The 26,492-nt window shown below is 50.0% G+C and overlaps 16 protein-coding genes across 16 annotated transcripts; 10 read left to right on the top strand and 6 right to left on the bottom strand.

Moving 5' to 3' along the window:
• Positions 1 to 92: 92 nt before the first annotated feature.
• On the top strand, positions 93 to 1,420 carry PC9H_001001 (uncharacterized protein; the record flags this gene model as incomplete). Its single annotated transcript, XM_036770653.1, has 8 exons — positions 93 to 142; positions 196 to 216; positions 270 to 372; positions 445 to 550; positions 604 to 675; positions 727 to 947; positions 997 to 1,072; positions 1,122 to 1,420. The coding sequence occupies 8 exons, from the start codon at positions 93 to 95 to the stop codon at positions 1,418 to 1,420; spliced, it is 948 nt and encodes a 315-aa protein (XP_036636498.1).
• A 161-nt stretch (positions 1,421 to 1,581) lies between these two features.
• On the bottom strand, positions 1,582 to 2,186 carry RPL27 (60S ribosomal protein L27; the record flags this gene model as incomplete). The annotated part of the gene is made up of 4 exons (XM_036770652.1): positions 1,582 to 1,803; positions 1,864 to 1,931; positions 1,982 to 2,074; positions 2,132 to 2,186. 4 exons carry the CDS (start codon positions 2,184 to 2,186, stop codon positions 1,582 to 1,584), a joined length of 438 nt encoding a protein of 145 aa, XP_036636497.1.
• A 182-nt stretch (positions 2,187 to 2,368) lies between these two features.
• PC9H_000999 (uncharacterized protein) lies at positions 2,369 to 3,123 on the top strand (the record flags this gene model as incomplete). Its single annotated transcript, XM_036770651.1, has 6 exons — positions 2,369 to 2,459; positions 2,509 to 2,570; positions 2,622 to 2,809; positions 2,871 to 2,973; positions 3,030 to 3,050; positions 3,103 to 3,123. 6 exons carry the CDS (start codon positions 2,369 to 2,371, stop codon positions 3,121 to 3,123), a joined length of 486 nt encoding a protein of 161 aa, XP_036636496.1.
• A 92-nt stretch (positions 3,124 to 3,215) lies between these two features.
• GPI14 (GPI mannosyltransferase 1) lies at positions 3,216 to 4,733 on the top strand (the record flags this gene model as incomplete). The annotated part of the gene is made up of 4 exons (XM_036770650.1): positions 3,216 to 3,520; positions 3,570 to 4,070; positions 4,117 to 4,414; positions 4,473 to 4,733. The coding sequence occupies 4 exons, from the start codon at positions 3,216 to 3,218 to the stop codon at positions 4,731 to 4,733; spliced, it is 1,365 nt and encodes a 454-aa protein (XP_036636495.1).
• A 63-nt stretch (positions 4,734 to 4,796) lies between these two features.
• PC9H_000997 (uncharacterized protein) lies at positions 4,797 to 5,371 on the bottom strand (the record flags this gene model as incomplete). Its single annotated transcript, XM_036770649.1, has 4 exons — positions 4,797 to 4,880; positions 4,931 to 5,094; positions 5,147 to 5,302; positions 5,365 to 5,371. 4 exons carry the CDS (start codon positions 5,369 to 5,371, stop codon positions 4,797 to 4,799), a joined length of 411 nt encoding a protein of 136 aa, XP_036636494.1.
• A 247-nt stretch (positions 5,372 to 5,618) lies between these two features.
• PC9H_000996 (uncharacterized protein) lies at positions 5,619 to 8,108 on the top strand (the record flags this gene model as incomplete). Its single annotated transcript, XM_036770648.1, has 11 exons — positions 5,619 to 5,887; positions 5,943 to 6,211; positions 6,265 to 6,320; positions 6,368 to 6,527; positions 6,581 to 6,644; positions 6,693 to 7,110; positions 7,167 to 7,226; positions 7,281 to 7,344; positions 7,399 to 7,774; positions 7,831 to 7,972; positions 8,043 to 8,108. 11 exons carry the CDS (start codon positions 5,619 to 5,621, stop codon positions 8,106 to 8,108), a joined length of 1,944 nt encoding a protein of 647 aa, XP_036636493.1.
• Positions 8,109 to 8,282: 174 nt separating this feature from the next.
• PC9H_000995 (uncharacterized protein) lies at positions 8,283 to 9,172 on the top strand (the record flags this gene model as incomplete). The annotated part of the gene is made up of 4 exons (XM_036770647.1): positions 8,283 to 8,334; positions 8,394 to 8,622; positions 8,685 to 8,840; positions 8,902 to 9,172. 4 exons carry the CDS (start codon positions 8,283 to 8,285, stop codon positions 9,170 to 9,172), a joined length of 708 nt encoding a protein of 235 aa, XP_036636492.1.
• Positions 9,173 to 9,256: 84 nt separating this feature from the next.
• PC9H_000994 (uncharacterized protein) lies at positions 9,257 to 11,393 on the bottom strand (the record flags this gene model as incomplete). Its single annotated transcript, XM_036770646.1, has 11 exons — positions 9,257 to 9,282; positions 9,337 to 9,496; positions 9,553 to 9,842; positions 9,959 to 10,122; positions 10,186 to 10,357; positions 10,413 to 10,511; positions 10,559 to 10,637; positions 10,734 to 10,998; positions 11,047 to 11,108; positions 11,161 to 11,189; positions 11,315 to 11,393. The coding sequence occupies 11 exons, from the start codon at positions 11,391 to 11,393 to the stop codon at positions 9,257 to 9,259; spliced, it is 1,425 nt and encodes a 474-aa protein (XP_036636491.1).
• Positions 11,394 to 11,498: 105 nt separating this feature from the next.
• PC9H_000993 (uncharacterized protein) lies at positions 11,499 to 12,893 on the top strand (the record flags this gene model as incomplete). Its single annotated transcript, XM_036770645.1, has 7 exons — positions 11,499 to 11,616; positions 11,664 to 11,809; positions 11,867 to 11,971; positions 12,026 to 12,139; positions 12,194 to 12,314; positions 12,366 to 12,597; positions 12,650 to 12,893. 7 exons carry the CDS (start codon positions 11,499 to 11,501, stop codon positions 12,891 to 12,893), a joined length of 1,080 nt encoding a protein of 359 aa, XP_036636490.1.
• A 10-nt stretch (positions 12,894 to 12,903) lies between these two features.
• On the bottom strand, positions 12,904 to 13,783 carry PC9H_000992 (uncharacterized protein; the record flags this gene model as incomplete). The annotated part of the gene is made up of 4 exons (XM_036770644.1): positions 12,904 to 13,232; positions 13,296 to 13,499; positions 13,554 to 13,670; positions 13,735 to 13,783. 4 exons carry the CDS (start codon positions 13,781 to 13,783, stop codon positions 12,904 to 12,906), a joined length of 699 nt encoding a protein of 232 aa, XP_036636489.1.
• A 100-nt stretch (positions 13,784 to 13,883) lies between these two features.
• On the top strand, positions 13,884 to 15,173 carry PC9H_000991 (uncharacterized protein; the record flags this gene model as incomplete). Its single annotated transcript, XM_036770643.1, has 1 exon — positions 13,884 to 15,173. One exon carries the CDS (start codon positions 13,884 to 13,886, stop codon positions 15,171 to 15,173), a length of 1,290 nt encoding a protein of 429 aa, XP_036636488.1.
• A 56-nt stretch (positions 15,174 to 15,229) lies between these two features.
• PC9H_000990 (uncharacterized protein) lies at positions 15,230 to 18,806 on the bottom strand (the record flags this gene model as incomplete). The annotated part of the gene is made up of 15 exons (XM_036770642.1): positions 15,230 to 15,549; positions 15,598 to 15,808; positions 15,862 to 16,007; positions 16,063 to 16,169; positions 16,219 to 16,406; positions 16,456 to 16,647; positions 16,697 to 16,945; positions 16,996 to 17,246; positions 17,293 to 17,479; positions 17,528 to 17,706; positions 17,758 to 17,975; positions 18,028 to 18,157; positions 18,210 to 18,322; positions 18,370 to 18,478; positions 18,539 to 18,806. The coding sequence occupies 15 exons, from the start codon at positions 18,804 to 18,806 to the stop codon at positions 15,230 to 15,232; spliced, it is 2,868 nt and encodes a 955-aa protein (XP_036636487.1).
• An 883-nt stretch (positions 18,807 to 19,689) lies between these two features.
• PC9H_000989 (uncharacterized protein) lies at positions 19,690 to 21,092 on the top strand (the record flags this gene model as incomplete). The annotated part of the gene is made up of 3 exons (XM_036770641.1): positions 19,690 to 19,811; positions 19,861 to 20,582; positions 20,638 to 21,092. The coding sequence occupies 3 exons, from the start codon at positions 19,690 to 19,692 to the stop codon at positions 21,090 to 21,092; spliced, it is 1,299 nt and encodes a 432-aa protein (XP_036636486.1).
• Positions 21,093 to 21,465: 373 nt separating this feature from the next.
• On the top strand, positions 21,466 to 22,466 carry PC9H_000988 (uncharacterized protein; the record flags this gene model as incomplete). The annotated part of the gene is made up of 4 exons (XM_036770640.1): positions 21,466 to 21,571; positions 21,625 to 21,722; positions 21,779 to 21,993; positions 22,043 to 22,466. 4 exons carry the CDS (start codon positions 21,466 to 21,468, stop codon positions 22,464 to 22,466), a joined length of 843 nt encoding a protein of 280 aa, XP_036636485.1.
• Positions 22,467 to 23,015: 549 nt separating this feature from the next.
• On the bottom strand, positions 23,016 to 24,787 carry PC9H_000987 (uncharacterized protein; the record flags this gene model as incomplete). Its single annotated transcript, XM_036770639.1, has 5 exons — positions 23,016 to 23,072; positions 23,135 to 23,833; positions 23,883 to 24,123; positions 24,181 to 24,635; positions 24,689 to 24,787. The coding sequence occupies 5 exons, from the start codon at positions 24,785 to 24,787 to the stop codon at positions 23,016 to 23,018; spliced, it is 1,551 nt and encodes a 516-aa protein (XP_036636484.1).
• A 505-nt stretch (positions 24,788 to 25,292) lies between these two features.
• Positions 25,293 to 26,225, top strand: SAR1 (COPII coat GTPase; the record flags this gene model as incomplete). The annotated part of the gene is made up of 8 exons (XM_036770638.1): positions 25,293 to 25,335; positions 25,389 to 25,447; positions 25,503 to 25,563; positions 25,617 to 25,682; positions 25,730 to 25,962; positions 26,013 to 26,091; positions 26,145 to 26,167; positions 26,220 to 26,225. The coding sequence occupies 8 exons, from the start codon at positions 25,293 to 25,295 to the stop codon at positions 26,223 to 26,225; spliced, it is 570 nt and encodes a 189-aa protein (XP_036636483.1).
• Between the last annotated feature and the right edge of the window lie 267 nt (positions 26,226 to 26,492).

Below are 26,492 nucleotides of genomic sequence, written 5' to 3'. Positions count from 1 at the left end.
ACAATAGGGCATGCCAGTATGGACACACAAGCGAGGCTGTTGCATGATGTTCAATTCTTCCCTCAGCGCTGCGACCACACCCCCATCCAGACATGAAGCTTTCGCGCACGATTCGACATCTTCTCAGTTATGGCCTGGATTGGTAAGTCGCCTGCTTCCGTGCTCATTGTCAGCTTGTCCTGACGCGTTGTGCAGGGTCTTCGGAATCGTGCTCGCGTGCGTATTATCGCACTAGTGTTGGCGCAGTACCCTCATGTTGTGCATTACAGGATATTCTTCAACTTTTACCTCGACAAGTTTCAACACTTCAATCGTTTCGATATCAATGACACCGACATCCAGTACCCCTTCGAAGGGAGTGAAGTTGTTCCAGTGAGTACTATCTGCTCGAACACTTCGTTGGTTCCCTCGAGTTACGGAGTCACTAAGAACGGGACCCAATAGACCATTCTCCTTGGTGTAGTCATTCTGTCGGGCTACGTGATCATAGGCATAGGCAACCTCGTCTTCCTGAGGTCATGGTGGGATCTGCATCACAGCATGCTTGGAGGTGAGTGAAACTACTCGTCTTAGAAAGTTGTAGCCCTAATTATTGTTGCGCAGTTTCTGTTGCCCTGTTCTTCACTGGTTCCATTACGCAGGCAGTTCGTATCACAGTTGGCAGACCAAGGCCAGGTGAGTGAAAGCCACCACCCCTCCCGCCGCAGATTTCTAAGATGATGCTAGACTTTATATCAAGATGCCTGCCCCGAGAGGGAACGGAGAACGCGAAGCCCTTTGGGTTGGTCGACATAAGTGTCTGTACGGCGGACACTACCTCGCTCTTCTTCAAGGAGGGTGCACGAAGCTTCTTCAGCGGTCATGCTAGTCTTACAGCTGCGTCGCTGGGCTTTGCATCTCTGTACCTCGCTGGAAAGCTGCACGTCTTTAACAAGAAGGGGTACACAGTGAGTATTGCACTGCAGTTACGTTGCTCTTGCTCAGAATTTCCCGTAGACCAAAGTCTGGCTCGTTTTCACTCCTCTGTTCGGTTCAATATTCGTCTCAATTACTCGTCTGATGGACCATCGTCGTAAGTCATCCGTTACTTGGATGTGTGCGAAATCAAACGGCTTGCATAGACCACTGGGAAGACGTTACGGTTGGAATGCTGGTCGGCCTACTATTTGCCTATATCTTCTACAGACAATTCTATCCATCACTCGAGGATCCAGAATCCCATATACCTTTCCCTCCAAGAATACCCTTTGAACCCACGACCCGCGAGCCTCCAAGACGACAGGACAATCGTGTCTGGAAGCGAGTGCCAGACGACGAGGGAGAACAGATAATGCTGGTAGAACCTTGGAGGCCCACATCCGACCTTGAAGCAGGTCGACAATCTCCCCACGACACAGCTTACATAGGTCGCCCAAGTTGATGTTCCCATTTTGATGATTATGGTATTCGTAGGGACATTTTTGTGTATGTAATTTATTGTGCACCGTAGTTGCCATGGACGATTGACGGGAGAGCCCTTGTCAAAGTCTTGTTCTTCTCTAGGACAGACGGATATCGCGTAATACAACCATTGAATTGCACTCACAATGCCTGTGAGACAGGGCTTGATGCGGCCAAGTTATTGTGGTCAACAAGGCCACAGTATCGACTGCGGCCTCGAGCCTGTTCGTCCCGTGGCAATACCTCACCCCGTTGAAGGACAACGCCAACGAATTTTCTTTCCCCTCGAAGCCACTTTTCTCTGTAGAATCGGAGGTAGCCTGGGGCCGTGGCGTACAATGTGTGGTCGCGGCCCATCTTCACCTGTGGTATTGAGGCCAATGAGCGGTCCGTCGCCAACCGCAATACGCGCCTAAGACTCACATGAGGACCAGCATGGAAGACAGTGCCGCGTTGTCTAACAATGATATTGCCCGGTATAACATATTGATCTGATCTATGATAAGTCAATGTTATACAGGTTGATGAACAACACGCTTGCCTGAAAACTTTTTGAGACCTAGACGTTTACCGGCGGAGCCACCATGGTTGTGGACGGTGCCACCAGCGCGTTTTGTGGCCGTTCGGATGGCACCTAATTGTGGATTGTTGTGAGACGGAGTGGACCTGCGGTAGCATTGACGACACTCACCAAGAAGGGAGAATGGGCTGGTGGTTGCCGTAAAACAATGCTGCAATGAGAACATGTCCAAAGATGACTCAAATGCAGTCCAAGTTTGCCTCACCAGGCTGTGGAGTGTGACTCGAATGTCACACCGGCTAACGCCGACTGCTCGTTAAATAGAAACGCCCTCTGCGCCTTGCACCAAGTCGTTTATACCTCGACTTCCAAAGCATCACTCCCGTCCATTTCATTTTCATCTTCACAATGGTTCTCCTCGTTACTTCCGACAATGAACAATTCACCACCGAGCGCGAGATCGTCGAGCGCTCCGTGCTGATCAAGAACATGCTGGAGGGTATGTCTTTCGATGCCTTATCCCAGGGCTGTATCTCATTATCTCGCAGATGTCGGCGAGACAGATCAACCTATCCCCCTTCCCAATGTCTCGTCGAGTGTCTTGAAGAAGGTACGCATGCTTGCAGAGCTCTTGACTCGCTTTGATGACACCGTGTTCCAGGTCCTGGAGTACTGCGAGCATCACCGCGGTGAACCCCTTCCTTCAGCGGACAGTGACCAAAGCCAGGACGAGACGCGAAAGCGCTCGACCGATATCAGTGAATGGGACCAAAAGTTCATAAACGTGGACCAGGAGATGCTTTTCGAAATCATCCTTGCCGCGAATTATCTCGATATCAAATCACTTCTGTAAGTGACGCGATCTTCGTTTTCTTCTCCTTTCTCACCGTAGCATATATCCTCTACTCAGCGATGTTGGATGCAAAACTGTAGCGAACATGATCAAAGGCAAAACCCCTGAGGAAATCCGTAAGCTGTTCAATATTGTGAACGACTTCACACCCGAGGAGGAGGTATGCATGATGCTTTCTCTGTACGTTCAGATGCTCAAACGTTCTCTCCTAACCAGGCCCAAATCAAGAAAGAAAACGTGAGTGCGAAAGAACTGTCTTACGGACCGCGTACTGACCAGGCTTTGATAGGAATGGGCTGAGGATCGATGAGTGTTGTTCATGCACGTTTTGCAAGCGTTATTTGTTCACACTTGTAGTTCATTACTTGTATTCCATAGCAGCGTTTATACATTTCCTCGCTCATGAATTTTAGAGATGATCCTCAGAACAGGGGTAATTGTACCTCAATCCATTTGAACTGTCCCGTGGGGTACATGCTTTTCTTGGTCACCAGCAACGGCGTTCCCTCATTTCGAGTCATCCTCATCGCATCCGTGATACTACGTGTTGCGTTGATTCTGTACAGCGAGTGGCACGACGCGCATTCTGTTGTGAAGTACACGGACGTCGACTACCGTGTTTTCAGCGATGCTACCACGTTTCTCCTACATCCAAGCTACGCCAACTATGCGCGCGGTAGATTTGGGCATCTTGTAAACCTAGGAGAGTGAGTAATTTACCGTATGAATACTGGCCGTTCTCATGGTTTAGCGCAGCCCGTATACGCGAGCCACGTATCGGTACACACCTCTCCTCGCGTTGCTCCTTGCTCCCAATGAATGGACACACCCTTCATTCGGAAAATACCTCTTCGCTGCTTGTGATATTTTAAACGGCCTCATCATCCATCATCTGCTGGTCTCCGTAATCCTTCCACGTCTCCCGGAGCAGAGAAACAAGCAGAGGGCGGCGGCTCTGCTCACGACCGCACACCTCCTCAATCCCCTCATATTCACGATCTCCACCAGGGGGTCTTCTGAGTCCATCCTCGCTTCACTCGTCCTAGCAACCTTATTCGCAGCCTTGAAGGATCGTTGGGACCTAGCAGCTGTTGGCCTCGGCGTCGCGACCCATTGGAAGGTTTACCCAGTGATTTATGGCTTCAGCTGTGTCGCCGCCCTTTCGCAAGGACGCAGTTTGGTCAACCTTCGGGCTGTGAGGTTCACCGTCATCAGTGCCGGCACGTTCCTTACCCTTGGACTCGTTTGCTATCTCATGTAAGTGACACCCTGTTCTATCAAACGATTTACTGAGGTTACGCAGATGGGGTCAAACGTTCTTGGACGAGGCATATCTCTATCACCTTCACCGTCTCGACCACCGGCACAATTTCTCCCCATACTTCTATTTGACGTACCTCACTTACCCGTCTAAACATGGCCTACCTGACCCTATCCCTCTTTGGAGAGCACTCCTTCGGTCTCCCTTGGTCAGTTTTGCGCCTCAAATGGCCCTCAGTGTCGGAAGTGGTTTCTTATTCGGTAAACCAAATGACCTACCCTTTGCTTGGTTCTTGCAAACAGCACTATTTGTCTTATTCAACAAAGTGTGCACCTCCCAGGTGAGTAGTCCTTCGTAGAATCGTGTAGAATGCCAATATTGACTTAACCGACCCAAAGTACTTCCTATGGTATCTCATCCTCCTCCCACTCATTATACCGCACCTTGCCTTGACCAGAAACCAAGTCATCGCTTACATTTCGGTGTGGTTTGGTACCCAGGCGCTTTGGCTGTCCGAGGCATACAAACTGGAGTTCTTGGGAGGCAACGTCTTTCTCGGACTGTGGGTTCGGAGCCTTGTCTATGTTCTAGGCAATGGTTGGGTTCTTGCGGGCTTGATGAGAGCGTACGTTCGTCGACCCCTCAAGAGCAATACCTAGAAGCTTGTTACATTGTGCGTGCTATATGGGACAGTACATCGAAAGCATATCGAGGCGAATACATTAAGCGAGAAGTTTAGCGTCGATGACCTCCTTCGTGAGCCCCTCTGGTCCGTCACGAATCTCGATTACCTTGCTTACATCGGCCTGGCGAAGTATAAGCCGGCGGCAGACACATTCCGAGTATGGCTGCTTACAGTGTTTTGGAAATTGAGGAGAGCACTTGCATGGAGGGTGAGGGTGCCGATCTCACTCGATGTGGGTGCCCAATTGATTAAGACCAGCGGGAATGACTTGCGACCATCTGAGTGGTGTAGCTCGTACGACAACACGACATATCTTGGGGAGTTCTCCGGTAACTCTAATCGATCCCTGTCAGTATAGATTCGGCGTATAATGCGGTTAGCACGCACCTTCCGCAAGTTCGTCTATACTGATATTCTCGAACTGCTCGACCTCTTCCATGATTAAATCCTTCTTGTTGATCTTGATGACAAGCGCAGCGCTTCCAGCATTGCGACGCGCGAAACGGAATTTCCGTAAAGTGTCTTTGATGGATTGTGGGATGTCTACGGTGTTCGACTGAAATGCGTGTTAATCGTGGAAACGGCAGCGCTGAGACTCGAAACACTTGCCATCTCGTGGATTGCAAGGACGGGCAGCCCGCTTCGCGGGTGCTTGTGAGATGATAGTACCTTTGGGATCTAATCTGATAAGATTACCACGCGGAGTCGTTATCACGGTTCCTCGGGTTTGTCATTTCCCTACCATATGGCCATGTCATTGGTTGTGGAATTCTGCTATCCTATAGTAACATAGGCCATGACCCCAGCCTCTTAGAAGACCCTTCCTCCTCCCCACCATCTCGCGAGACGACTCCGAACCATGTCTCCTCCTGATCCCCCGAATATTGCTCGACATCGCACTCCGGCATCCGACACGCGTCCCCATGCATCTAGAAACCCTTCGTCCTCTATTCAGCAGGCCGAATCGCTTATCCTGCCAGACGGCCCAGTCAGTGAAGAGGCTGTGGAACTCCTCGACGAATTTGTTCATGGGACCCATACAGGGGACTCTTTAACCGATATTGCGGAGAACGACCACCGCAATGACCACCACAGTCAGCCGTGGTGGAAAACACCCTCTTCTTGGTGGTGAGACGTTCAACGTGCCCTTCGAGTTACCCACGGCTCATACTTCTATTGATAGGCTTATCGTGTTGCTGCCATTTGGAGCCTTGGCTTCTACTGCCACCCTTGCACCTCGGATTGAAATACTCACCATCCTAGCGTGCAGCGTTATCAAGCCTGAAATATTCGATGTCGGAAAAAACTCCAGCTCGCTGTCGCCTTTCATTAGTCTGGTCCCACTTGTTAACTCCACTGGTCTCAATTCCCTTGCAAGCCCCGGATCAGGCATTCCGCAGACGTGTGCTCAAGATCCCGATGTACAAGCAGCCGTTGCCCAACTAAGTGCAGGTGATCCAGAGACCAGCACGTTTCTTGCCGATTGATACTGAACAATTGTCCAGTGCTGACGGCGACAATGGGCGTCCTTAGTTGTCTAACAACTGCCTGGTGGGGCTCGGTACGCCTTTCACTGTGACGGCGGGAACTTTACCAACACGATATTAGTTCTCTGACCGTTATGGTCGCACACGCGTTATGGGCATTTCCCTCCTGGGCTTACTGATGAACGATCTCAATTTTATCTTTGTTACGCGTTTCTTCCGTTATGCTCCCGGCGGATACTGGTTTCTCCTCGTTGGTCCCATTATTGAAGGCTCCGTTGGCGGTATGGGCCCATCATCTCATTCTCTTGAGCATGGTCATCATATCTTCGTACAGGTTTGGCAAGCTCCATAGCTGCGATGCATGCCTACGTTGCCGATACCACTACCTCACATGGCCGGTGAGTTAATCGCCACTCCGCGTTCATATCCTATTCATCTCGTCCTAGGTCTCGCATACTTTCTCTATCCTTAGGCCTTATGTTCACTGGAGTGGCATTGGGACCGGCGTTAGGAAGTTTGCTTATTCGAGCAACGCATCACACTCTCTCAGTCTTCTACGCCGCCACCGTCGCGCATTTGATTTATGCGTCAGTGGTTTGGTTTATCGTCCCGGAATCCTTGACAAAGCGCCAAATGCATGAATTCAAAGTCAAGCACATCGAAAACGAAGCGATCTTCCGCGACAGAGACAGATCTACTAATTCGCTAGCCACGGAAACTGTCATACAGATTCGCAATCTGTTCCGGTTCCTACGCCCACTGGCAATATTCTTCCCAACCATGGTAGAGACGAAGCGGGGCCCCCGCCGGGATTGGAGCCTGGCCTTAGTAGCTGCGTCGTATGGTTTTACCATCTCTATCATGGTGCGTTTCTCAGGCAACGTAATCGTGGCTGTCTGACAGATACGGATTTCTATAAGGGCTCTTATGTGTACAAGTTCCAATACGCAGCATCAGCGTTTGGTTGGTCTGCCGAGACGGTACAGCCATTCCTCCGTCTTAATCTTACTTCTCTCTTACATAAGTTACTAAAGATTGGCTACTGGATCAGTCTTGTCGGCGCAGTCCGCGCAGCATTCCTGGCCCTTATCCTCCCTGGTAAGGCCTTTAGTAATGTTCAGCCCATAATGCACCATTGATGCGTGTTGTCAGTCATTATCCAGTTACTGAAGCCCAAGGCCACACCGGCGTCTGCAGAGACTGAACCCCTACTATCTTCGTCTTCTGAGCCTAGTGGATCGTCCCAAAGACCCTCCCCGACGTCGTCACCCCGCTCTTTACTTGAAATCCACTCCCCTTCCTTTGACCTCAGCCTCGCCCGTGCCTCACTCCTCGTTGAAATCGTTGCCTATTCACTTATGGCAATGGCACAAGCACCTTTGCCGTTCACCATCTTCGCAATGCTCGGATCGTTCGGCGCTGGCTTCTCTCCTGCCATACAAAGTGCTGCTATAGAACTCTACGTCCGGAGAGGTGGCCGGGAGAATGGCAGACTGTACGGAGCTTTAAGCGTGGTACAAGCACTCTGGTATGATGCCCGTCAATCGATCAATCCTTACCTGCTAATCTTTGTGATGCATACAGTTCCCAGATTCTTGGGCCTGCAATCTTCGGTTTTACTTATGTGCGAACAGTGGCGACATATCCTCGTGCCATATTCTTCCTGTCCGTGGCTGCGGTATTCAGCGCCTTCGTCCTGCTGGGATTTGTTAGAATCCCCAAACATGTACGTGTGGACGAAGAAGACGCAGTGCCCTTCGAGTCTTCAAGCATGTCTAGAGACGCCACGCTTATAGGTGGAGATGATGCAGAGGGGAACGGTCAATATCCCAAGAAACCATGAAATATCACTGCCCGTTTAATGGCATTTATACTATGTAGCCCGCTCTTTTCTTTATACCTTAGCATGTTCCTAGTTAGAGTTTATCTGCAAACCTCGGTCAACAGTGTGAGGTGCGAGCCTGAGACTTTCGAAGAGCGTATGTTGCTATATCACCGTCATAACCGGCTAAGCACCCATATTCCTTCCCACCACGATGTCAGAGCAGGCCGACTTCGCACTCACCATCACCCCTCTCAATCTAGGGAGTAAGTGGGATCCCTGGCTTGACTGCTTGGCATGTGGAACTAAAATGGTAATACTCCAGGTATTCCTCCCGAAGACGCGATCCTGCAGGCTGCCCAGAAAATCCTAGATTCCGTGCAATCATGGCATGTGGGAAAGACGATCCGTGGGGTCAAGACCTTCAGTCGGCCAAAGCAAGCTGGGGACGGCGCGCCCTGGCATGCTAGACGCAGTGAACATACCGCCGAGGAAGCTACATTTGATGATTTGTGGTCGAAGCTTGCAGTCAATAAAGCAGAGAACGAGAAAGAGTACGTCGTGGACTTCACTGAACACGTCTTCTCGGTCGTGTCTGACAGCAGTTCGTGCCCAGATTTATACCAGAGATTAAGAAAGTGACACTAGTCAAACAAATCTCGCCCACTCAATCAGTGTGGACCCTGTACTACACGTTCCCCCCGCCTGTCTCCCCTCGGGTATTCACCGTCTTGCAAGTCGTCCACCTGGAAGAGATATCCCCACGTTCTGGGTAAGCCATTTCGCCGTACTAGTGGGATTGATTTGATTCCGGAACTGACAATGACTTGCAGCACGATAGTATCTATACCAATAGACGTAACCGCCGATAAAGAATTGGCGAAACTTGAAGAGAAAGGCGTGAGGGGTCGGTATACGAGTGCCGAGCGTATCCGTGAATTGGAAGACGGCAAGACGGAGTGGCTTATGGCGACATCTAGCACTCCAGGCGGCTCAATTCCAACTTTTATCGTCGAACGCTCCATGGCCAGCTCGATAGTGCAGGTACAGTCCACGATTTTATATAAGAAATGGCTAGTCCTCATTATCATTATGTTCGAATAGGACGTCCCCCATTTCCTGAAATGGTTCCACAGTCTACCCAAAGTAACCGAAGGGGCGAGCAATCAGTAACGTAGGGAAAGAATCCTATGCTAGTTCAAGATACCGCTCCACTGCGTTATCCGTTAGCCGCTTTTGAGTGGAAATTGCCACGGAATGATACGCACCTTCCCAGTCTGTTACGGCTTCGTTCCAAAGCTTTACTTCGTGTTCCCTGGTTCCGCCATAATGATCAACGAAGTCCGGTTCAAATACCTCACGGGCCGTGCTCCCCAATCCCATGAATCTCTCTGTTGCAGTTTCCAGAGAAGTTGGAAGCAATTTGATCTTAACACAGATGGAGTCATGTCTGAAGTGAAGGACCGTAAACAAGAGGTGCTAACCTGTCCCAACTTCTTGTCTTCAGGAGTTAATTGTGACATGGGAGGTATCGTTAGGGGTAACTTCTTCTCAATACCGCGAAGACCCAAGGCGAAGATGGCGCTCAGAGCAAAGTAAGGGTTCATGTCGGCGCCGGGAACGCGTACTTCAAACCGTGTAGCTGAAGGTGGTGCGGATGGTGGAGAAATGATGCGCACTGAGGCAGCGCGAGAGTCGTATCCATAGGTTATAGCATTGGGAGCCCAGAAGGCCTCACCGCCAACCAGCCTCTTGTATCCGTTGATGGTCGGCACTAGCTGTGAAAAAATTAGATCTCGTTACAACTATCTAGAAGTGAGACTTTCACCATTGGCATCACTGTGGGAGACGGTGTTAGTCGAATGGACGCTCACTAAGTTTGTAACATACCATCGGCTATTCCGTCAAGGATTCCCGCTAGGAACCACTCAGCGATTTGGCTAACGAATTTTGTGTCTTCAAATGCAGCATCGCTTCTACCTTCCTTGAGTTCTGAATCGGAAACGGCGAATATGTTGCGACCGCTCTCATCCCGCAGGGAAACGTGTACATGCCTTATCGGAGAGGTCAGAGTCGAGTACCACTAGCCGCATCCACGCATAAGAAATGGGACAGACCCACTACAGCCCGGGAGCTTGCCCCACGGCTTAGCCATGAAGCTCGGGATAATCCCATGCTTCATGCCGACACTCTTGGCGGTGTACTTGAACAAGATAGCCGAGTCTGCCATCTGGAGAGCGGAAGTATACGCCAGCGCAGTTTCAAGGACGCCTGGGCCAGTTTCGGTGTCTATCAGCAGTTGATTAGTCGACACAAGGAGCAACCAAAGGAGTGAGCTCCGTACGATGTCCCTCGATAGCCACGCCGAACTCTGAACTGGCGTCAAATAGTTCGTGAAAGTAATCATTGTTGAGCTGTGTCCTGAGAAGGGAGTAGCCGTGCACTACATGCTATCAGATAAGGGTGCGCAGAAGCAAGCCAAATGCTCACTTCCTGGAGTCAGCGGTTGAAGGTCTTTGAACTGCTTCTCGGCCGCACTAGCAGGAGTTTCTACCAGACGTCCAGCTGTCTGTGCATCAAACGACGGATCGCAACACACCTTTGAAGTTAAAATACTACTGAAAACTTGATCAAAACAATTCTTAGGCAGCAATTCAATACGTACCTCGTATTCTACGCCAGCGTAACATTGTAGACCTGATTCGCCTGCCTTCTTGGTGATGCTACTGAGCATGCCTCTGGGATCGGCGCTGATGGGCGCTTTGGTGTCCGGGTCAAGGAAGTAAACCAGGAAGAAGGGAACGTTCTTCTCCCAAGGAATACGTCGGTAAGTACTGAGATCGATGTACGCCATAACATCCCTGTAGCCGTTCGCCCTGTTCGAGATCAAAAGCTCGCGAGAGTAAACGGCGTCATGAATATCCCAGCCACTGAAGAAGCGAGTCAGACAAGTCCATGAAATGTGCATATCCACGCACAAAATAACGCTGCAAAAGCCAAAGCCATCGGATGATGCGGCGCTCAGGAATTTCTCCTTCGACTGGTAGCGAAATGTTCACATTTGCTTGTGATACGCGACTATGGGCACGTACCATAAACTTTCCACGAAGTACGCCATCAACTGAGAAAAGGGATCGTTTATTTTCTCCATCGCATTTCTGGACAATGGTCTCACCGTCAACGCCTGCAACGGTATCGTTGGTCATTCCAGTCTGAATCGAGCGCAAGTTCTCAAACACTACTGACCAGCAACCTTGACCTTGATGTCGTTCTCGAGTAATTTGCTCAGTTCATCGAAATTCTTGGGGGCGGGGGAGCTGGCCATGAGTGGCACTATCAGAGTTGATTGATTGCATGACGTCGAGGATCGCCTCAATATAAATTGTGATCGAACTTTCACGTGGGCGCTTCTTCCTCAGTACCACCACTCATGCACGAGTCCGAGCTGCCAACCTTATGGCCATTTTCTTATGAACGGTGCTTGCGGTTACCTGGTCAGGTAACATGCTTGAATCTGGGTGGCGGCGGGCATATCTATGCTGGCTCGAGTGGGTGTATCTCACATGTCACCTTACGCGAGGCTCACAAGTAGCAGGCGATGGCTCCGTTCGCGTGTACGACTCGACTTCGCTAAAGGTCCTCAAAGCGATACAAGGGCTGGGGGATGAAGTTGCCTCTATTGTGTGCTGCCCCAAGCCAGATCAAGTCCTTGACGACATATATATCAGTGTCGGTTGCCGAGTATGTCTGAAACTATCGCGACTAGAAGTAAACTGATCTGATACTATTCACCTGTAGATTATATCTTTTGGGTTTCCCTCAGAGTCCCAAAAACTGATACAAAAACCGAGCGATGCCTTGATGAGCATCAACGTAGGAGAAGACGACGATGTCTTGAATGAAGTAAGAGCCTGCCGTCGTCTGTAACTCGGGGGGTCGTACTACGAGATTAACCAGTTGTCCCTCAGCGGTAACAAAGATCGTCTCGCGTTCTGCTGCGACTCAGGAACTGTTGGCGTCGTCGACCTCGCATCCAAAGTAGTCTCTACGATGAAGGCCAAGCACAGTAGCGTGCGTACCTTCACTATTCGGCCACAGGAACCACCCTTTCATTCTACAGCGTAGATCTGTGGATGTGTCAAATTCATCCCTAATAGGCCGTCAGAATTATTCAGTGCAGGCTATGATCATGCACTGTACCACTTCGACTTCTCACAAAGGAAGTTGCTCTCTGTGTATAATATCCGTGAGTATGCGCGTCATCTCAAAGCAGTATCATGCTGATTGTTGTTACTAGCACCGTCAGCTGCCGCGAGCGGGATGACTTTGTCTCCCCCTTTCGTCATGTCGACTGCGATATCGTCTACTGGCACATTTGCGGCGGGTACAGCGGATGGACGCCTCTTGTTGGGTTACGGTGGTGAAAAGGGCTCGGCCCATGCTCGTAACAAACGAAGTAAGAAATGGGATGGTTTAAAGACCGACTACATAATTGAGCTCAAGCCTGCGGAAGGCCCAATTGTGGCAGTGTCAGCAATATCTTCCTATATTAACCGCACTACCTTACTGAAGGTTCATTAGATCCTTCGTTGGGGATTCACACTTGCTTGTCTGCACATTAATGGGCTCTATCACTCGGCTGGCGGTTCAACGAGACGATAAAGGTGGCGTGAAGCTGGAGACTGAGTGGACCATCCAGGCAAAGGATATCGAGAAAGTGAACTCCCTAGTCATAGTCCCAGACGGGACTCGAATCATTCTGGGGGGACTTGATAAAAAGGGAGGTGGTATCATTGAGATATGGAATAACGCCACAGTAGTATAGAGGACTATATCTATTTTAATTGTTCTTCATCTGTACCCAAACTTTCCTCCTGTGCTATTTGTGCCTCGAGTTCTTGTATTCGGCGCAAATGCTTTTCTCGCCTGTCCTTCAGCATTATCAGATACTTATCATCGGGAACCCTGTCGATACCGAGGCTCGACAGAACGCGTTCGAATACAGGGGTGTTGTCGTCTGCAGGTGTTGTTGGCTTGCTTTGTGACGATTGAGGCCGTGTTATGTACTTTAGTCTCTGTACCCCAATTTCGTTGTAGCTATATTGTAGTATGGCACATACGGCTGCGCCAGCGACGGCCCCGGATAGAATGCCTTTCGGACCAGCTATACATTAACAATACCACGTTAGAGTGCAAACAGAGCCATGTAGGATTACATTCCGCGTACTTTTGAGGGCTCGAAGGCTCCCGGCAGTGAGTGCACCGCTGACCGCTGAATCGAGGAGCTTTTGCCGCCGTAGATCACCCCATGACACGGGTGACTGTTCTGATATGTCGCTGGACAGTGGCTCCAAGGCTCGCCTCCGCCGTTGGTATTCTTTTGTAGATAGACTTGAAACCAACAGCGGGCTTATAGCGAACTCCCGAATGCCTGTGAGGCGTGTCTGAGCACAATTGGACGCGTCGTACAAGCTAAAAGACGGACCAAAGAAAGTGAAGGCAGTAAGGCCGCTATTCATCGCAGCTGCTCCGGCCAATATGCCGTAGTTTGGGTATCGCCGCCATATGCCATTCAGCCCGGTCACGAACGCGCTAATGGCAGCTGGGAGGTGGAGAACCTGCTGTTAAGTAATGGAAGTTGGGCATAAAGTAGAAGTCGTACTTGCATGTAACGAGCGTTCCTTGGGCAATGGTCGATACCGCAGTGGGATCCATGCCGACTGTAGAGAGTGTGAGCAAAGAGGAGTAGTGGGCGCTTACTTACTTCCCATGGGTTGACTCCTAACCACCACCTCGGATTCTGTATTTTGACACCATGGCTGCGCCGAGTAGTTCTACTCTGCCTGTCGAAATCTGGCTTCAAATATTTTCTCTTGCGACTCTCGTCCCCGGAGCGTTGGACACCAAGGACCAAAATGCCATCACTGCCTTTACGAAAGATAACTATGGAATCCTTGCTCAAGCCCACTACCGACGTACCATCGACACCAAACACGCCATCAGTCTGGTTTGTCGGAGCTGGCACGCGTTGATTTTCCGAAACCTTCTCGAATACGTCGTAATTGGTAGTGGACGACAGGTTCTACGCGTTGCCGAGCTTCTGGACGCGAAACCGGCCTACGGACATAGGACAGCTCGGCTGGAAATCGCTTTAGAAGGCATACACATCTGGGATCGCGAGCATTCATTAGCCATTACCTCAATCATTCGAGCCTGCCCAAACATTTCCGTGTTCTCGACCATTTTCTCAACCACGGACGCATATTTCCTCTTTTCTTCTGGAATATTATCAGCTTTGGCCACCACTATATATCGCGAAAGGCCCATCCGTCGGTTGGAGCTGAGGGCGGATATACCCATCATCGCAGCCCTCCTTTGCGTCCTCTCGCCTTCTCTGGAAGTTCTCTGGGTGCAGCCGTCTCGCCGGGTCTCCACTTGCCTTGTCCCGTACAACATAGAACTGCCGAAGCTCCACACATGCATTTCATCCTTCCCCGAGAGCAACATCTTCCGCACCGCATATATGCCCTCTGTCAACACCTTTCTTACTCAAGACGAACTGGCAAGAGACGACGTTCTGCGCCGCTGCGGTGAAACGGTCAAGCATATTTCCGCCCAAAGCCTTAAAACATCCGCCGTGTCACTGGCACTTTGTCCGAAATTAGAGATGCTCTCAGTGAGCTGCGCTGACCGCGTGCTATCCATCCTGCCACCTTTGGGTCTCATTCATCCAAACGTTTCTACCTTAACGCTGGAACATCCGGATTTCTTTCGGCAACTTTGCTATCATCGCGAGGACCTATCTTTGTTCCCATTGGCGCATCTCGAAAGGACCCTCCGTACGCTTACGTCGGGAGAAGTGTTTCCGTCTTTGCGGCGTCTTCGTTTCGTTCTGCCTTCACTGTTGACAAGCACCCGCCTGAACTACGGTCGCGCATCCAAGGCTACGGTTTCGGTCTGGGAGGAGTGGATGGATTCTTGCAGAGATAGAGGTATCCGTGTCGAAATCGCGGAAGGCTCAGACGGCATGTTTCACAATACATGGTCCCCATTAACCAAAAACATTCTGATCGTTCACCTACATGCCCAGTCATTCGTAGTATAATTATTCAATGCCAAGTACTCATTATGCATTATGTTCGGACTGTATAAATGTACATGTTACATGTTGTCTCTCAAGAAACTGAGAGTCCCTAGACAGGATGATATGAGCTCGAGTACTCGGCCACTCTCTTTTTGTTGTATCTCTTTGAGCTTTTCCAATTCACCGTGGAGTTCTGAATTGGCTATCAGGACGTCCGAATGGATTTGGAGGAATACGCTCAGGAATGTCTGTGTGGCCTCGAAGTCACGATGGGATAATAACCGCTGCCTGAGTGCGTTGAGGAATACGCGGATCGCTGGAATCGTGACGAGGGATCGCAACTCCAGGTCAATCGCCGCAGGACTGAGCGTTTTCATGTAGTTGAAGAATGATTCATCTGGAAAAACGCTTAGAATCGCCGCAGCAAAAGGGTACGAGGACGTACAGTCACCATCCTCCTTTTCGCGAGTCAGCTTCTTGTAGAAGTGACTCTCAAGGTGCGCCGTGCTCTTCTCGAGACGCCGCGATTTTTCGGTTTGCTGGTCCCCCGTGGCCTTGTCCTCTACCGCAAACCGCGGTTCAACACCAGGAAGGGTGGGCAGGAAGAATGGTGCCTGCTCTGGAGCCTTTGGGGGTTCTTTGGGTTTATTCCTTTGCTGTAAACACGCGTTCAGTATCTGCAAAACAAGGTGCGGATAAGAAGACAAACCTGTATCACCTCCAGATTAAGAAGTGTTTGCCAACGTGAACGAGGGAGTAATGTAAGCGTAATCAAGTCGCCGTCGAGTTGAGTTGGCGTAGCGAAAGGATCAATTGGCTTGTCTTCTGTGGTCAACGCCGATAGTCCATGCAGGACTAACCAAGTAATGATGTTAGTTCGCTGATTAGAGGCTAGACATTGGATCCTAACCTTCATCGTCTTCAGCGGTACCATGCATAGTAGGTAACGAGGCGTCTGATACATCTACCTCCTGAATGCTTTTGAGGGCCACATCGGCGTATTGTGCGCGATTCGCCCTGTACAACCGTCAAACCACGGTGAAGGACATTAACGTCTGGTACGAACCATAGATAGACTCCAACGCTATCGATATGTGATGTGGCCAAGAAATCGTTGGTTGGGGAGAACGCCAGGCTTGTTGCTACGCTCGAGGTGCGGAAGGCATCAATCAGACACCCGGATGGAAGGTCGAATGTCCGAATGATAGAATCGAGGGATGAGGCAACTAGCCAGCGTGAGTCGGGGGAGAAAGCCTAAAAACAATCACCATCCGAGATCTCTTATGATAGATAGAGAACATACAATGTCTAGGATTCGTGATTTGAATCCGCTGAGCTCTCTGACGATGCGGCGAGTTTCTATGTCGATGATACGGATGACCATGTCCTCACATACAACTGCCAACAAGCCACTATCTCGATGTAAAGAAATCGAGGATGTAGCTGAGGGTAATATCAGAGTATGTTCCAACTTGGCTAAGTGAAAGTTGAAGAACTGAGGAGATTTGTTCAATGGCGTTTGTTTCAAAAAATCGCGGACTCACGTTTATAGTACCATCCAGTGTACTCACAAGTACTAATTGATTGAGAGCATCTGTTGCCAAGCCAGTAATAGGTCGAGGAACAACCTTCTTTTCAGTGTCAGAGGCATGCAGTCTGCCCATCACTTCAGGGGGACATGGCCCGACGGTAAATGTCCTTCGGAGGATACCAGACTGCATGTTCCACATCGAGATGCCACCAGTGGAGGAGCCAACAAGGCCGAAGTTACCACAAGCTGTAACACAAACACTCTAAGTGAGACGCGTCAGTACGATGGCGTAGAGTTGACAAATCGGTGTACCTTGACGTAAGCATCTACAGGTTCTTTCCCTTTTGTTTTCAGTTTGACACCATCCTGCGCTTTGAAACTATGTTTCCCAGTTCGTTTAGATGGCAAGGTCCAAGTTCTGGCAAAGGCGTCTTCAGAGTGAGCGGTTATAACGTCGTCCCAATCCTTCGCTCGCGTAGATGAATGTGATATCGCTGTGATTGGGGGAAACTTCAGTGACGAAAGAGGTGTTGATCTTGACGCAGCCTTCTTAGCCAGAGACCCTGAGGCATAGTAAGTAGGAGGACGCAGGTCAAGGGGCGAAGTTACCTTGGGACAACTCGAAAGATCGAGAATCACGAACAACCGAGGTGCACCGTAAGCTTCGATCGCCAGAAGCTGTGAGAAGCTGCTTTCCATCGTCACCATAATAACGGATGAGATGGGGAGGAGCACGGTGGCCAGCGCGGTATTTTAGTACCCGAGGTGCAGCATCGGGCGAGTCAAACAACCATTGCTGCTCTATGTCAGTCAACTAATGGCATGATGGCGTCTAGGATCGCACCTTGACACTGTTATCCTCACTGGAAGTGACCAAGACAGGTTGTCCGGGAATCCATTCAACGGAGTTTATAGCAGCCTCATGGGCGCCCCGAATCATGTGGAGGAGGGTGCCACCCGAGTTCAGATCCCACACAGCGAGGTGGCCTGCCGACGAGGCAGATACAAGGATTGGTTGTCCGTCTACAATGCTGCTGTGAGGATTTATCAACGAAAAGAAGAAGCTTGGCGTACCACTTCGGAAGCCGAGCGCAGTGACTTGCCCTCCGTCCATAAATATTCGAATAAGACGTTCATCGGCGCGGACATCATAAACAGATATCTCTCCAGACGAGAAGCCAATACCAACAACATCAATAGCTGGGGACTGGGTAAGAGCACTGATAGACGTAGGACCACCTGTCGTTGGACTGGAACAAAGCTTGGATAAAGTAAATTTATAGATGCAAGTCCTGGATGCTAGGTGAGCGTCAGTCAGAGTGAATGAAGTGAGGTGACAATTACTGTGTGCGTGTATTCCATAGTTGCATTGTTCCTTGACGACTGGACACTAGGATTTTGTTGATGTAAGTGGCAGGGTGTAGAATCCCAGAGGCCGAGAAATCCGACTCGAAGCGAATTTCAGATTCAAGTTCTGCAGTAATCCATCAAGCTTCGCGCGATGTCAAGACAATTATGACACAAACCTCCACTTGTGCTGTTCCATATCATCATCCTAGAGCCATCTTCCAGCAATGATATAACTTGAGGGCCAAATATTGTGGTAAAGGATAGTGTTGTGTCGAGGGGATTGGTAAGTCTTTGAATCTATTGGGAAATTTAGTAGATGCTTCATGCACTGTGAACAAACTGACCTCTTTCCCTCGTAGATATTTTATGATGTATCGTCCAGATGTAGCCCAGATAAAGTCGCCTTCCATTGTAAGGCTGGAGATTGGGGCAGGAGCCTCCGGGCCTGAACGTAAATATCAGCATTGAATTCTTCCATCTAGCTAACACCACACCACTCACTTACCGACGAATAGCAAAGTCATCTTTCCGCCCTCCCATAGTGCCCAAGATTTATCCAAGCACGTTAGAATATGAACCCGGGGGCCTTCCGTAGCCCCCTTAAAAGATCGAGTCTGAAGAACGCATGGTACATGGTTGGTTACAAGACCAAGAGCTCGAAATGGCACGAAGAGTCGCGGATTTGTTGCCTGGTGATCGGATTTGTCGTCGCAAGTCTGGCGAGCGCGTTTTCGAGGCGGCGGGCTATCGTTGAGTGCGTTAGTTAGTGCCATAGCAATAAAGTCCAGTGGAGGCAAAATTTCGCTCCTGAGTGTTGGGCGCTTACGCGCTAATAAGTACAATTAGCGCCTAATTACCACTGACTGGACTCTGAAGTTCAGCTTGTTCACCGAGGACTTTGAGGCTTATCGTCTAGTATCGTCATATAAGTCTCTGACTGTCACTCCGACATGCTTATAACTAACCTACCCAACGCATGATTAGCTTCCCTGGGTCAAGCACCTCGTTCCGGCATTTCATGAATTTGAATGTTCAATATGCTGGCGCCCGTTTGCACTCACCCAAGACACCGGGTCTGTAAGGCGCTGTAAGGCGCCGCCAGGATTGACGGGTGTCGTTATCTGGGACTCGTAGTATTCTCTTCCACCCCGATCATTAAATATTTAGCACTCATGGGGTTGTGAGTACATTGACATGCTTCAGCGCTGATGGATTTATCATAAAGCGATTCTTGGGGTATCGGACGACGCGCCCATCTTCACCTTCCGTAAATAACCTTGACACGACCTCTCCGGTTCATAACATTCCGCTCGCTCAACTACTCCAACGATGACAGCTGTTCCGACTTCACCATAGGAACGGCGGACTTCGTCCTCTCGCCGGCGTACCAATGTCTTGCTGAGACGATGGGCGGCCTACAACGAACCTTGAATGGATTGATATTTCACACATCCAGCATCAGTCTCAGTCGCACAAAGCTAAATTGGGCGTTGAAATCTTGGCGATGCACGGTGCAAGTATAAGAAGGAGGCAGCAGGAACAATTCATTCTTCTACTAAACTTCCATCTCTTCTTTCCTTCTTCGAGCCCGGTAGCTCACTTTGTTTCTTTGGGTCGATTCCTTCCTTTATTTCCAACCATCCTTTTTTTGACAAGATGAAGTTTATATCCCCTTCTTTTGGTCTCTGCTCCGTCCTCTTGGGTGCGAGTGCAGCGAGAGCGTTCGCCCCTGCCCACCCTCCATATCTGAGTCTTAGACATCGTTCTGTGATCATTGCGTAAGTCTGCGAAGCAAGCACCACCACTTGCCCCACTAACATTGATTAGACGAGCCGATGCACCCCCTGCTTGTGCCAGCAAGCAACTCTCGGCCAACTCTACCAATTCCAATGCTACGAACGTGATCACCACCGCTCTCGGTGGAACCACGAACTCGACGGTGGACCCAGTGGCCTTCAACAACGGCAATTCAACAGGAGTTAATGTCACTGCAGCAGCAGTCACTTCTCCAGCATCGGTCAACGCATCTGCCCCTCTACCGACGGGCGCCGTCAATTCCACCGTCACCGATCCCCTTGTCGGTGGCAATGGTACCGCCAACTCAACGATCAACCTCACAAAGCGCCTTGCTCAGTTCGATTTGCCCGACGTTGCAACCGCGTGGCAGGAGCTTTGCTTGATCAGCGGGGCAGACGTTTTCACACCTACTGGTGACGATTCGCCATGTGTCAAACTCGCTGGGTTCGATGGAATCAACGCATTACTTGCAAACGCAGGTCCTTGTGATCAGCAAGACAACGCCGACGCAATGATTGATTTCGCCAAATCGCCTGGCGTTTCCAATTCGGATGTCCTCATCAACTTTGCGATTCAGTATCGTAAGCATGCTAGGAATGCCCTCAATGTATTGGGCGTTGTGCCGTCCACACCTTACTGCCAAAAGCCGCCGAGAAACGCGGAGCTCAAAGGCATAGTTAACTCTCAACTGGACGGTGTTGATCCAGGCGTATTCGGTGGACCAAACTCGCCTATGGTGTCCTTTGGAGCTCGTACGTGGTCGCGACGCATCTTTACATTCGCATACTAATATCCTGGGTCTGATAGCTGGAACATGCCCCTTCGGGACTACACCTGATGTCGCAACCTGTTCCTGCATCCCCGGCAATGCCACTAATATAGTTGCACCCGCAAACGCTACAGCGACATTTGACGAAGGCCCCCTTCCTTCTGCTACCGTCAATTCTACGGCAACATTTGATGAAGGTCCACTTCCTACCGACAGCGCCACCGCAAACGCGATAGTCGCCAATTCGACGGCGTCCTTTGACGAAGGTCCTCTCCCTACAGGCAGTGCCAGCGCTGCGATCGCTGATTCTACGGCGTCCTTCGACGAAGGGCCTCTTCCTACGTCCAACACCAATTCCACAGCGTCGTTCGACGATGGACCTCTTCCCACTTCCGATGCTAGTGGGGCTGTCGCTGCTCCCACCGCGTCATTTGATGAGGGTCCCCTCCCTACGTCTGGTGCCGGTGCTTTTGATGAAGGTCCATTGCCTTAGTAGCTCAAGGGATCCACTGTAACTTGACTCTCGCAGTTGCTAGTGCTGTATGGATTGAATACGGAACTTGGAGATGGGATATACTTACTTGATCTTGTCAATATAATTTCTACATAAACTAGTCGTGCATGGGCGCCATAATAAAAGGTCAAAGCCACTTAGCTCGCATGGTCTGAAGGGGTCTGTACAGAAAGTGTGTAACTGCACGTCGTGTAATCCTTTGGAAGGTCACATTTCTCTAACACCCCAGCAGCATCCAAGAAGTAACCAAGGGAATCAATCTAAACCCGGATAACAAGACCAAACATTGACACCGCGACGGGATCAGACTCCGAGTTTTGCACCTTACCTCGCTCCACGCTCAATTCACGCCATGGATGGAACCCACCTCGCGCCATCTCTATCAGCGTTCCGACTCCCCATCGACGGCGTAGAGTTGGCGTTGTGGTCTCTTGCGGCAGCACTCATCGTCCTGCTTGGTCCGTGAACGCCACTTACTCCTCCTTTTCAGAAATTTAATGACTCATCATAGTTTTCGTATTCGTCAACAGAAGAGGACGGTCTACGAGAGGCAGTGCCCTGTTGCTGGTGGGATGCCAAGATGCGGGAAAGACAGCCATCTTGTCCACTGTACGTGTCCAGCACCATACGGATTTAAGACTTTTTTGATCTCAAAGAATATGCAGTTGGTCTACAAACAGACGCTGCCCACCCATGCCTCGCTTCAAACCAACCAGTCTATAGTGAGCCTGTCTCCACAAGGGAAAAGCATACGCGCTCTCGACGTTCCCGGACACCCTCGCGTCAGAGATCAATACAAGGATTTCTTGCCAGACGCAGGGGCGATTGCCTTCGTCATCGACGTTAGCACCATCTCGCGAAACGGAGCAGCTGTCGCCGAGTGAGTGCTATCAACCAAATCCCTTGTTAATAGACTTAATGCAGCCCAGACACCTTCACAATGTCCTTCACGCCTTGACTTCATTGCCTCCTTCTCAAACTCCCCCGGCGCTCCTCATCGTGGCTCACAAAACAGACCTTCTCCAAAGTTCGGCCACACCTTCTTCTTCTCCAGGCGCGTTTGCTATCACCAGAGTCAAAACTATCCTAGAACGAGAGCTTGAGAAGCGTCGGTCTTCTCAATCTAATGGGGTGGGGATAGAGAATCTCGGCGAAGACGGTGAGACATCAGACATAGGCGGCTTGGAGTGTGCTGGCAACGGTCCGTTCAGATTTGACGACTGGGAAGGGGGCGATGTGTCTTTCATTGCTACCTCATGCAAGGTTACGAAACGTAACGAAACCTCAGAAAAGACGCTAGATGAAAACGAGGGCCTGACTCCCCTCTTGGAATGGTTAGAGGACACTTTCTGAAGACCTGATGTATATTATCTATCATATATTACTTATCCATTGAGTATTCAAGCCCATTCCCGAGCATCTAGATTATTGGCAGTGGCGCTAAACTGGCCTTCTCCTGGATCGTTTGACCAAACACCGACAAGCATGATGGTGGGTACAAGAAGCAAATTTTCGCGACGACTGTTCCTTCATCGCTACCTCTTAGACAGTGCCCGTCTACTATGTTTACACGGTAAACGAGGCGATTCGGTTAAGCGTAGAAGGACTGGTTGGGTATAAGAACTTGCACACTTAGTTTACATAGTGTTGTGAGTGTCAGACCTTCCCGACATCTACTTGTTACAATTGTTCGACATTATTTGTACTTTCGCGTAACCATGTCAAAGTCCATTAGAGCATCAATACAACGAATACAGCAAGTACTATTGTAACATCTACAGGTCCGTATTATGCAAGGTAAACAGATGCAATACAAGTAGTCCGGGCGGGCCATAGGCGGGGAACAATCTAGAACAATGCAAGGAGTGACTATGTATGTAAAATAACAAGCAGTTCAATATTTCAGAAGTTGACGACATGGACCTCTAGAGGATCGGTGGTAAGTTGATTGACATTATCCTGCATTGGTGTACTGAGGTTAGCATAATCAGTGGTCGTAGTTCAGACAAATTTAAGCCTACGGGAAGTAAAATAAGATGATCTTCAGTCGGCATGATTTTCTTGATTCTGGGTTCAACACAACTGATAATACGACCGAAGGGCGATACTCTGAACTTGTCTGCGTTGTCGCATCGACTTGGGTACCAAATCTGTGGGTAGGGGTGGTTCTTCGCAGCCAATTCAGTTAGGTCTTGAACCGCGATCTTAGAGAGATATTGTTTAGGCTCGTGATACGACGAAACAAGGCGATTCCCCGCAAATGCCAGGTCTATCCCGGGCGCCGGGGCCACGGCAAGGCACTGGGAGAACCAGTCGTAGTCCTTGCAGTTACCCGAGGTGAAGACAGAGGCTTTGAGGATGCAGAGAGCGACTTGAGGGAAATCTAAAGGGCGTTCATCCTGATAGCTACCGAAGGTGAACTTAATTCCCATCAACTGTGCTGCAGTGTCGTGGTGGAAAGGTGCTTGCACAGGGTGGTAGCTTGAAGGAACAGGTGAGAGATTCTTCACAAAGGAGATATTTGTCGGCTGGCGGGTCTTGTACGCCGGGCCATACCAAGGAAGGAGGAGCTTCTGGCCACGATTTCTGGCCGAGGGATACCTGATGTCGTAGAGTCGCAGAATAGGCATGTTGTCTCCGTTACTACCATAACGGAATTCCGCGATAAGTATCTGCCATTCATTGAGGAAATGGAAGGCCCAAGGGGCCGCTACATCTTGCTGTGAACGCGGATATTAGCTCTATGTATTTAGTCTTCCCTTCACTTACGATATTGGTCAATGAACCACTTCGCCAGAGGAAGAACCGCATGGGCGTGCTTGTTGGGAAGCGGCAACTGTGCCCTTCCCTTGGAGCTACCAGCACGCCGACCGTGTTTCCACAAATCTCCAATTGGGAGACGACTAGGCTTCCGTCGACATCACCAAAAGGCATGACATCTTCCAGCTCGGCCTCCGGGTGCGGTTTGAATGTTCTGAGGTCCAAGAACCAAATACACGTCTCCGGTACCCTATGGCAACGGTCTAGCGGTGAGCGATACCAAGACTATTAATGTAAATAGGCGTACTGGCTATCCATGATGACAAGAAGGTTCTGCGAGGGGTCTATCGCAACGGCTTGAATGACATGATGTGTGATGAACTGCCGTTTCCCTATCGGCGGCAATGAACCCAAGCCAGCCCTACGATGAGACGGTAGCTCCCATAGGTCCAGGTAGGTGGCGTTATGATATCGAGTAACTTGGTACAAATAACCTCCGGAAGTTCCAAGGAATGAATTACCTCCGGGGGTCTTCTGATTACCCATGTAGACGGTATGTCGACCAGCCAGGGGGAGGGATAAGTGCGAGATAGTCAGTCCACCACTCATCCACGAATGGTTGTAGTAAGCTAGTCTCTGGGCTAGCTCTCCGTGGGGTGCCCCGGATCGCCCGTCGATCAGCCCTGTCCTTGCCAGCTCCATCGTGTATCGGTGTTGGGATGCGTGAGGTCCATTCATCAGACTATGCGTCCCCTTGGAAGCCTAACGAACATTATTTGAGATCGGTGCACTTCGAAGCAATGAAAGGAACGAACCATAGACCAACGAGCTAAAGACTTGCCGTCAAGGTGATCCCCAACCTGGAGGAGAACATCGGCCGGGAGTCTTGCTACTGAGTTTCTAGGATGGTACATTGCGAGTGGATCTGTAAGGTTAAAATTCTGTAATGACTGGGTCTCTAATGGAAGAGCTATATAAGCCAAAGAAATAATCTGGATTCGCCATGTTCAAGGCGGTGGCACAACTACACGAGCGACGAAAGTCACAAAACAATAATCATTGGCGACTGGTTACTTCCTGCATACGTTGATGGCAACGACGCCACTGCGCTTTGTGATAACCGGCTTGTCTATACAGCTTGGTATTCTTTGTATTTTTATCGCAGCCTCGAGGATTGCATCGTAGACGACTGGACTGAGAGTTATGGGGCGACGTAGCGACATTGCATTTGTATCTGGCCCGGCAGTGAAACAAATGGATAGGTTGAAGCTTCTCCCACAGTCCCGGTGACAGCGCCCAACGTCGAGGTGCACTTGCCATATTGGGAGTGTCACTGCTTCCACGTCACCCCGTCACGTTTCTTCTGTTAGGCTGCTCATTCCCCCTCACAAGCGCATTTTCACTCTCCACCACACGACCATGTTCATCCTCAACTGGTTCTGGGACGTCCTTGCTCAGCTCGGTGAGTACTCTTTGTCGGGACCGCATGTGCTGTTTGTCTTATTCGGTCTGCAGGCCTGCTCCACAAGAACGCCAAAATCCTGTTCTTAGGCTTGGATAATGCTGGAAAGACAGTGAGTTCACGCCGCTGCCTTGCACATGTCGCACATTTTAATGACTATCGCCAAGACTCTGCTTCATATGTTGAAAAATGATAGGCTCGCCACCTTGCAGCCCACCCTCCACCCTAGTAGGTTACCCCCTGCTCAGTTATTTACCAATGTTAATGACAATGCCTCGTAGCATCGGAGGAACTTGCCATCGGAAACGTCAAGTTCACCACTTACGACCTAGGTGGACATCAACAGGGTGAGTCCCTCTGTTACTGCGTATTCCACGTTCTCATATGGCTGTAGCTCGACGCCTGTGGCGTGACTACTTCCCGGAGGTCGACGGGATAGTCTTCCTCGTCGATAGCGCTGACTTCGAACGCTTTGCCGAGTCCAAAGCCGAACTCGACGCTCTTCTTTCGATTGAAGAGCTCTCCAAAGTGCCATTCTTGATCCTCGGTAACAAGATTGACGCACCCGGCGCCGTCAGCGAGGAGGAGCTGCGCCATCACCTTGGTCTCTATCAGACGACCGGCAAGGTATTGTCAACGATTCCATTAGCTTCACAACGACTCATCATTTCTGATAGGGCAAGGTTCCATTGAATGATATCAGACCTATCGAGATTTTCATGTGCTCAGTTGTCCAACGACAAGGCTACGGCGAAGGTGAGCTTTTGTCTGCTCATAACCACAGTTCACGCACTGAAAGAATTGCTCAGGCTTCCGATGGGTTTCACAATATGTAAGTCGGCGATTGCTGTTACTTTGATTATCTACTGACTACGTTCCATTAGATTTGAGCGACATCATTGTGCTTCTGTAGACCATGGCAATCCTTTACTTTTACCTCTCCTTTACATTACCCCCATGAACGGTCATGTCGTAGTTAGGCGTATGCATGCTTTCAACACATCTAGACTCTAGTGGCATTGATAACGTGAAGTGGGTGTCAGGCCGCGTCTCATCTTCCTTGCGTGCCTTCGCGCTCTGGTAGCAATCACTGACAACCCGAGGTTGGCCGCTGAAGATGTGTACCATCGTTTACATAAGCGCCGAGGCCCAACTTC

Source organism: Pleurotus ostreatus (genome assembly GCF_014466165.1).
Source record: "Pleurotus ostreatus strain PC9 chromosome Unknown scaffold_1, whole genome shotgun sequence".
NCBI classification, from domain to species: Eukaryota; Fungi; Basidiomycota; class Agaricomycetes; order Agaricales; family Pleurotaceae; genus Pleurotus; species Pleurotus ostreatus.
Note: the sequence above shows the minus strand (reverse complement) of the source record. Positions and strands in the feature narration are given on the sequence as shown.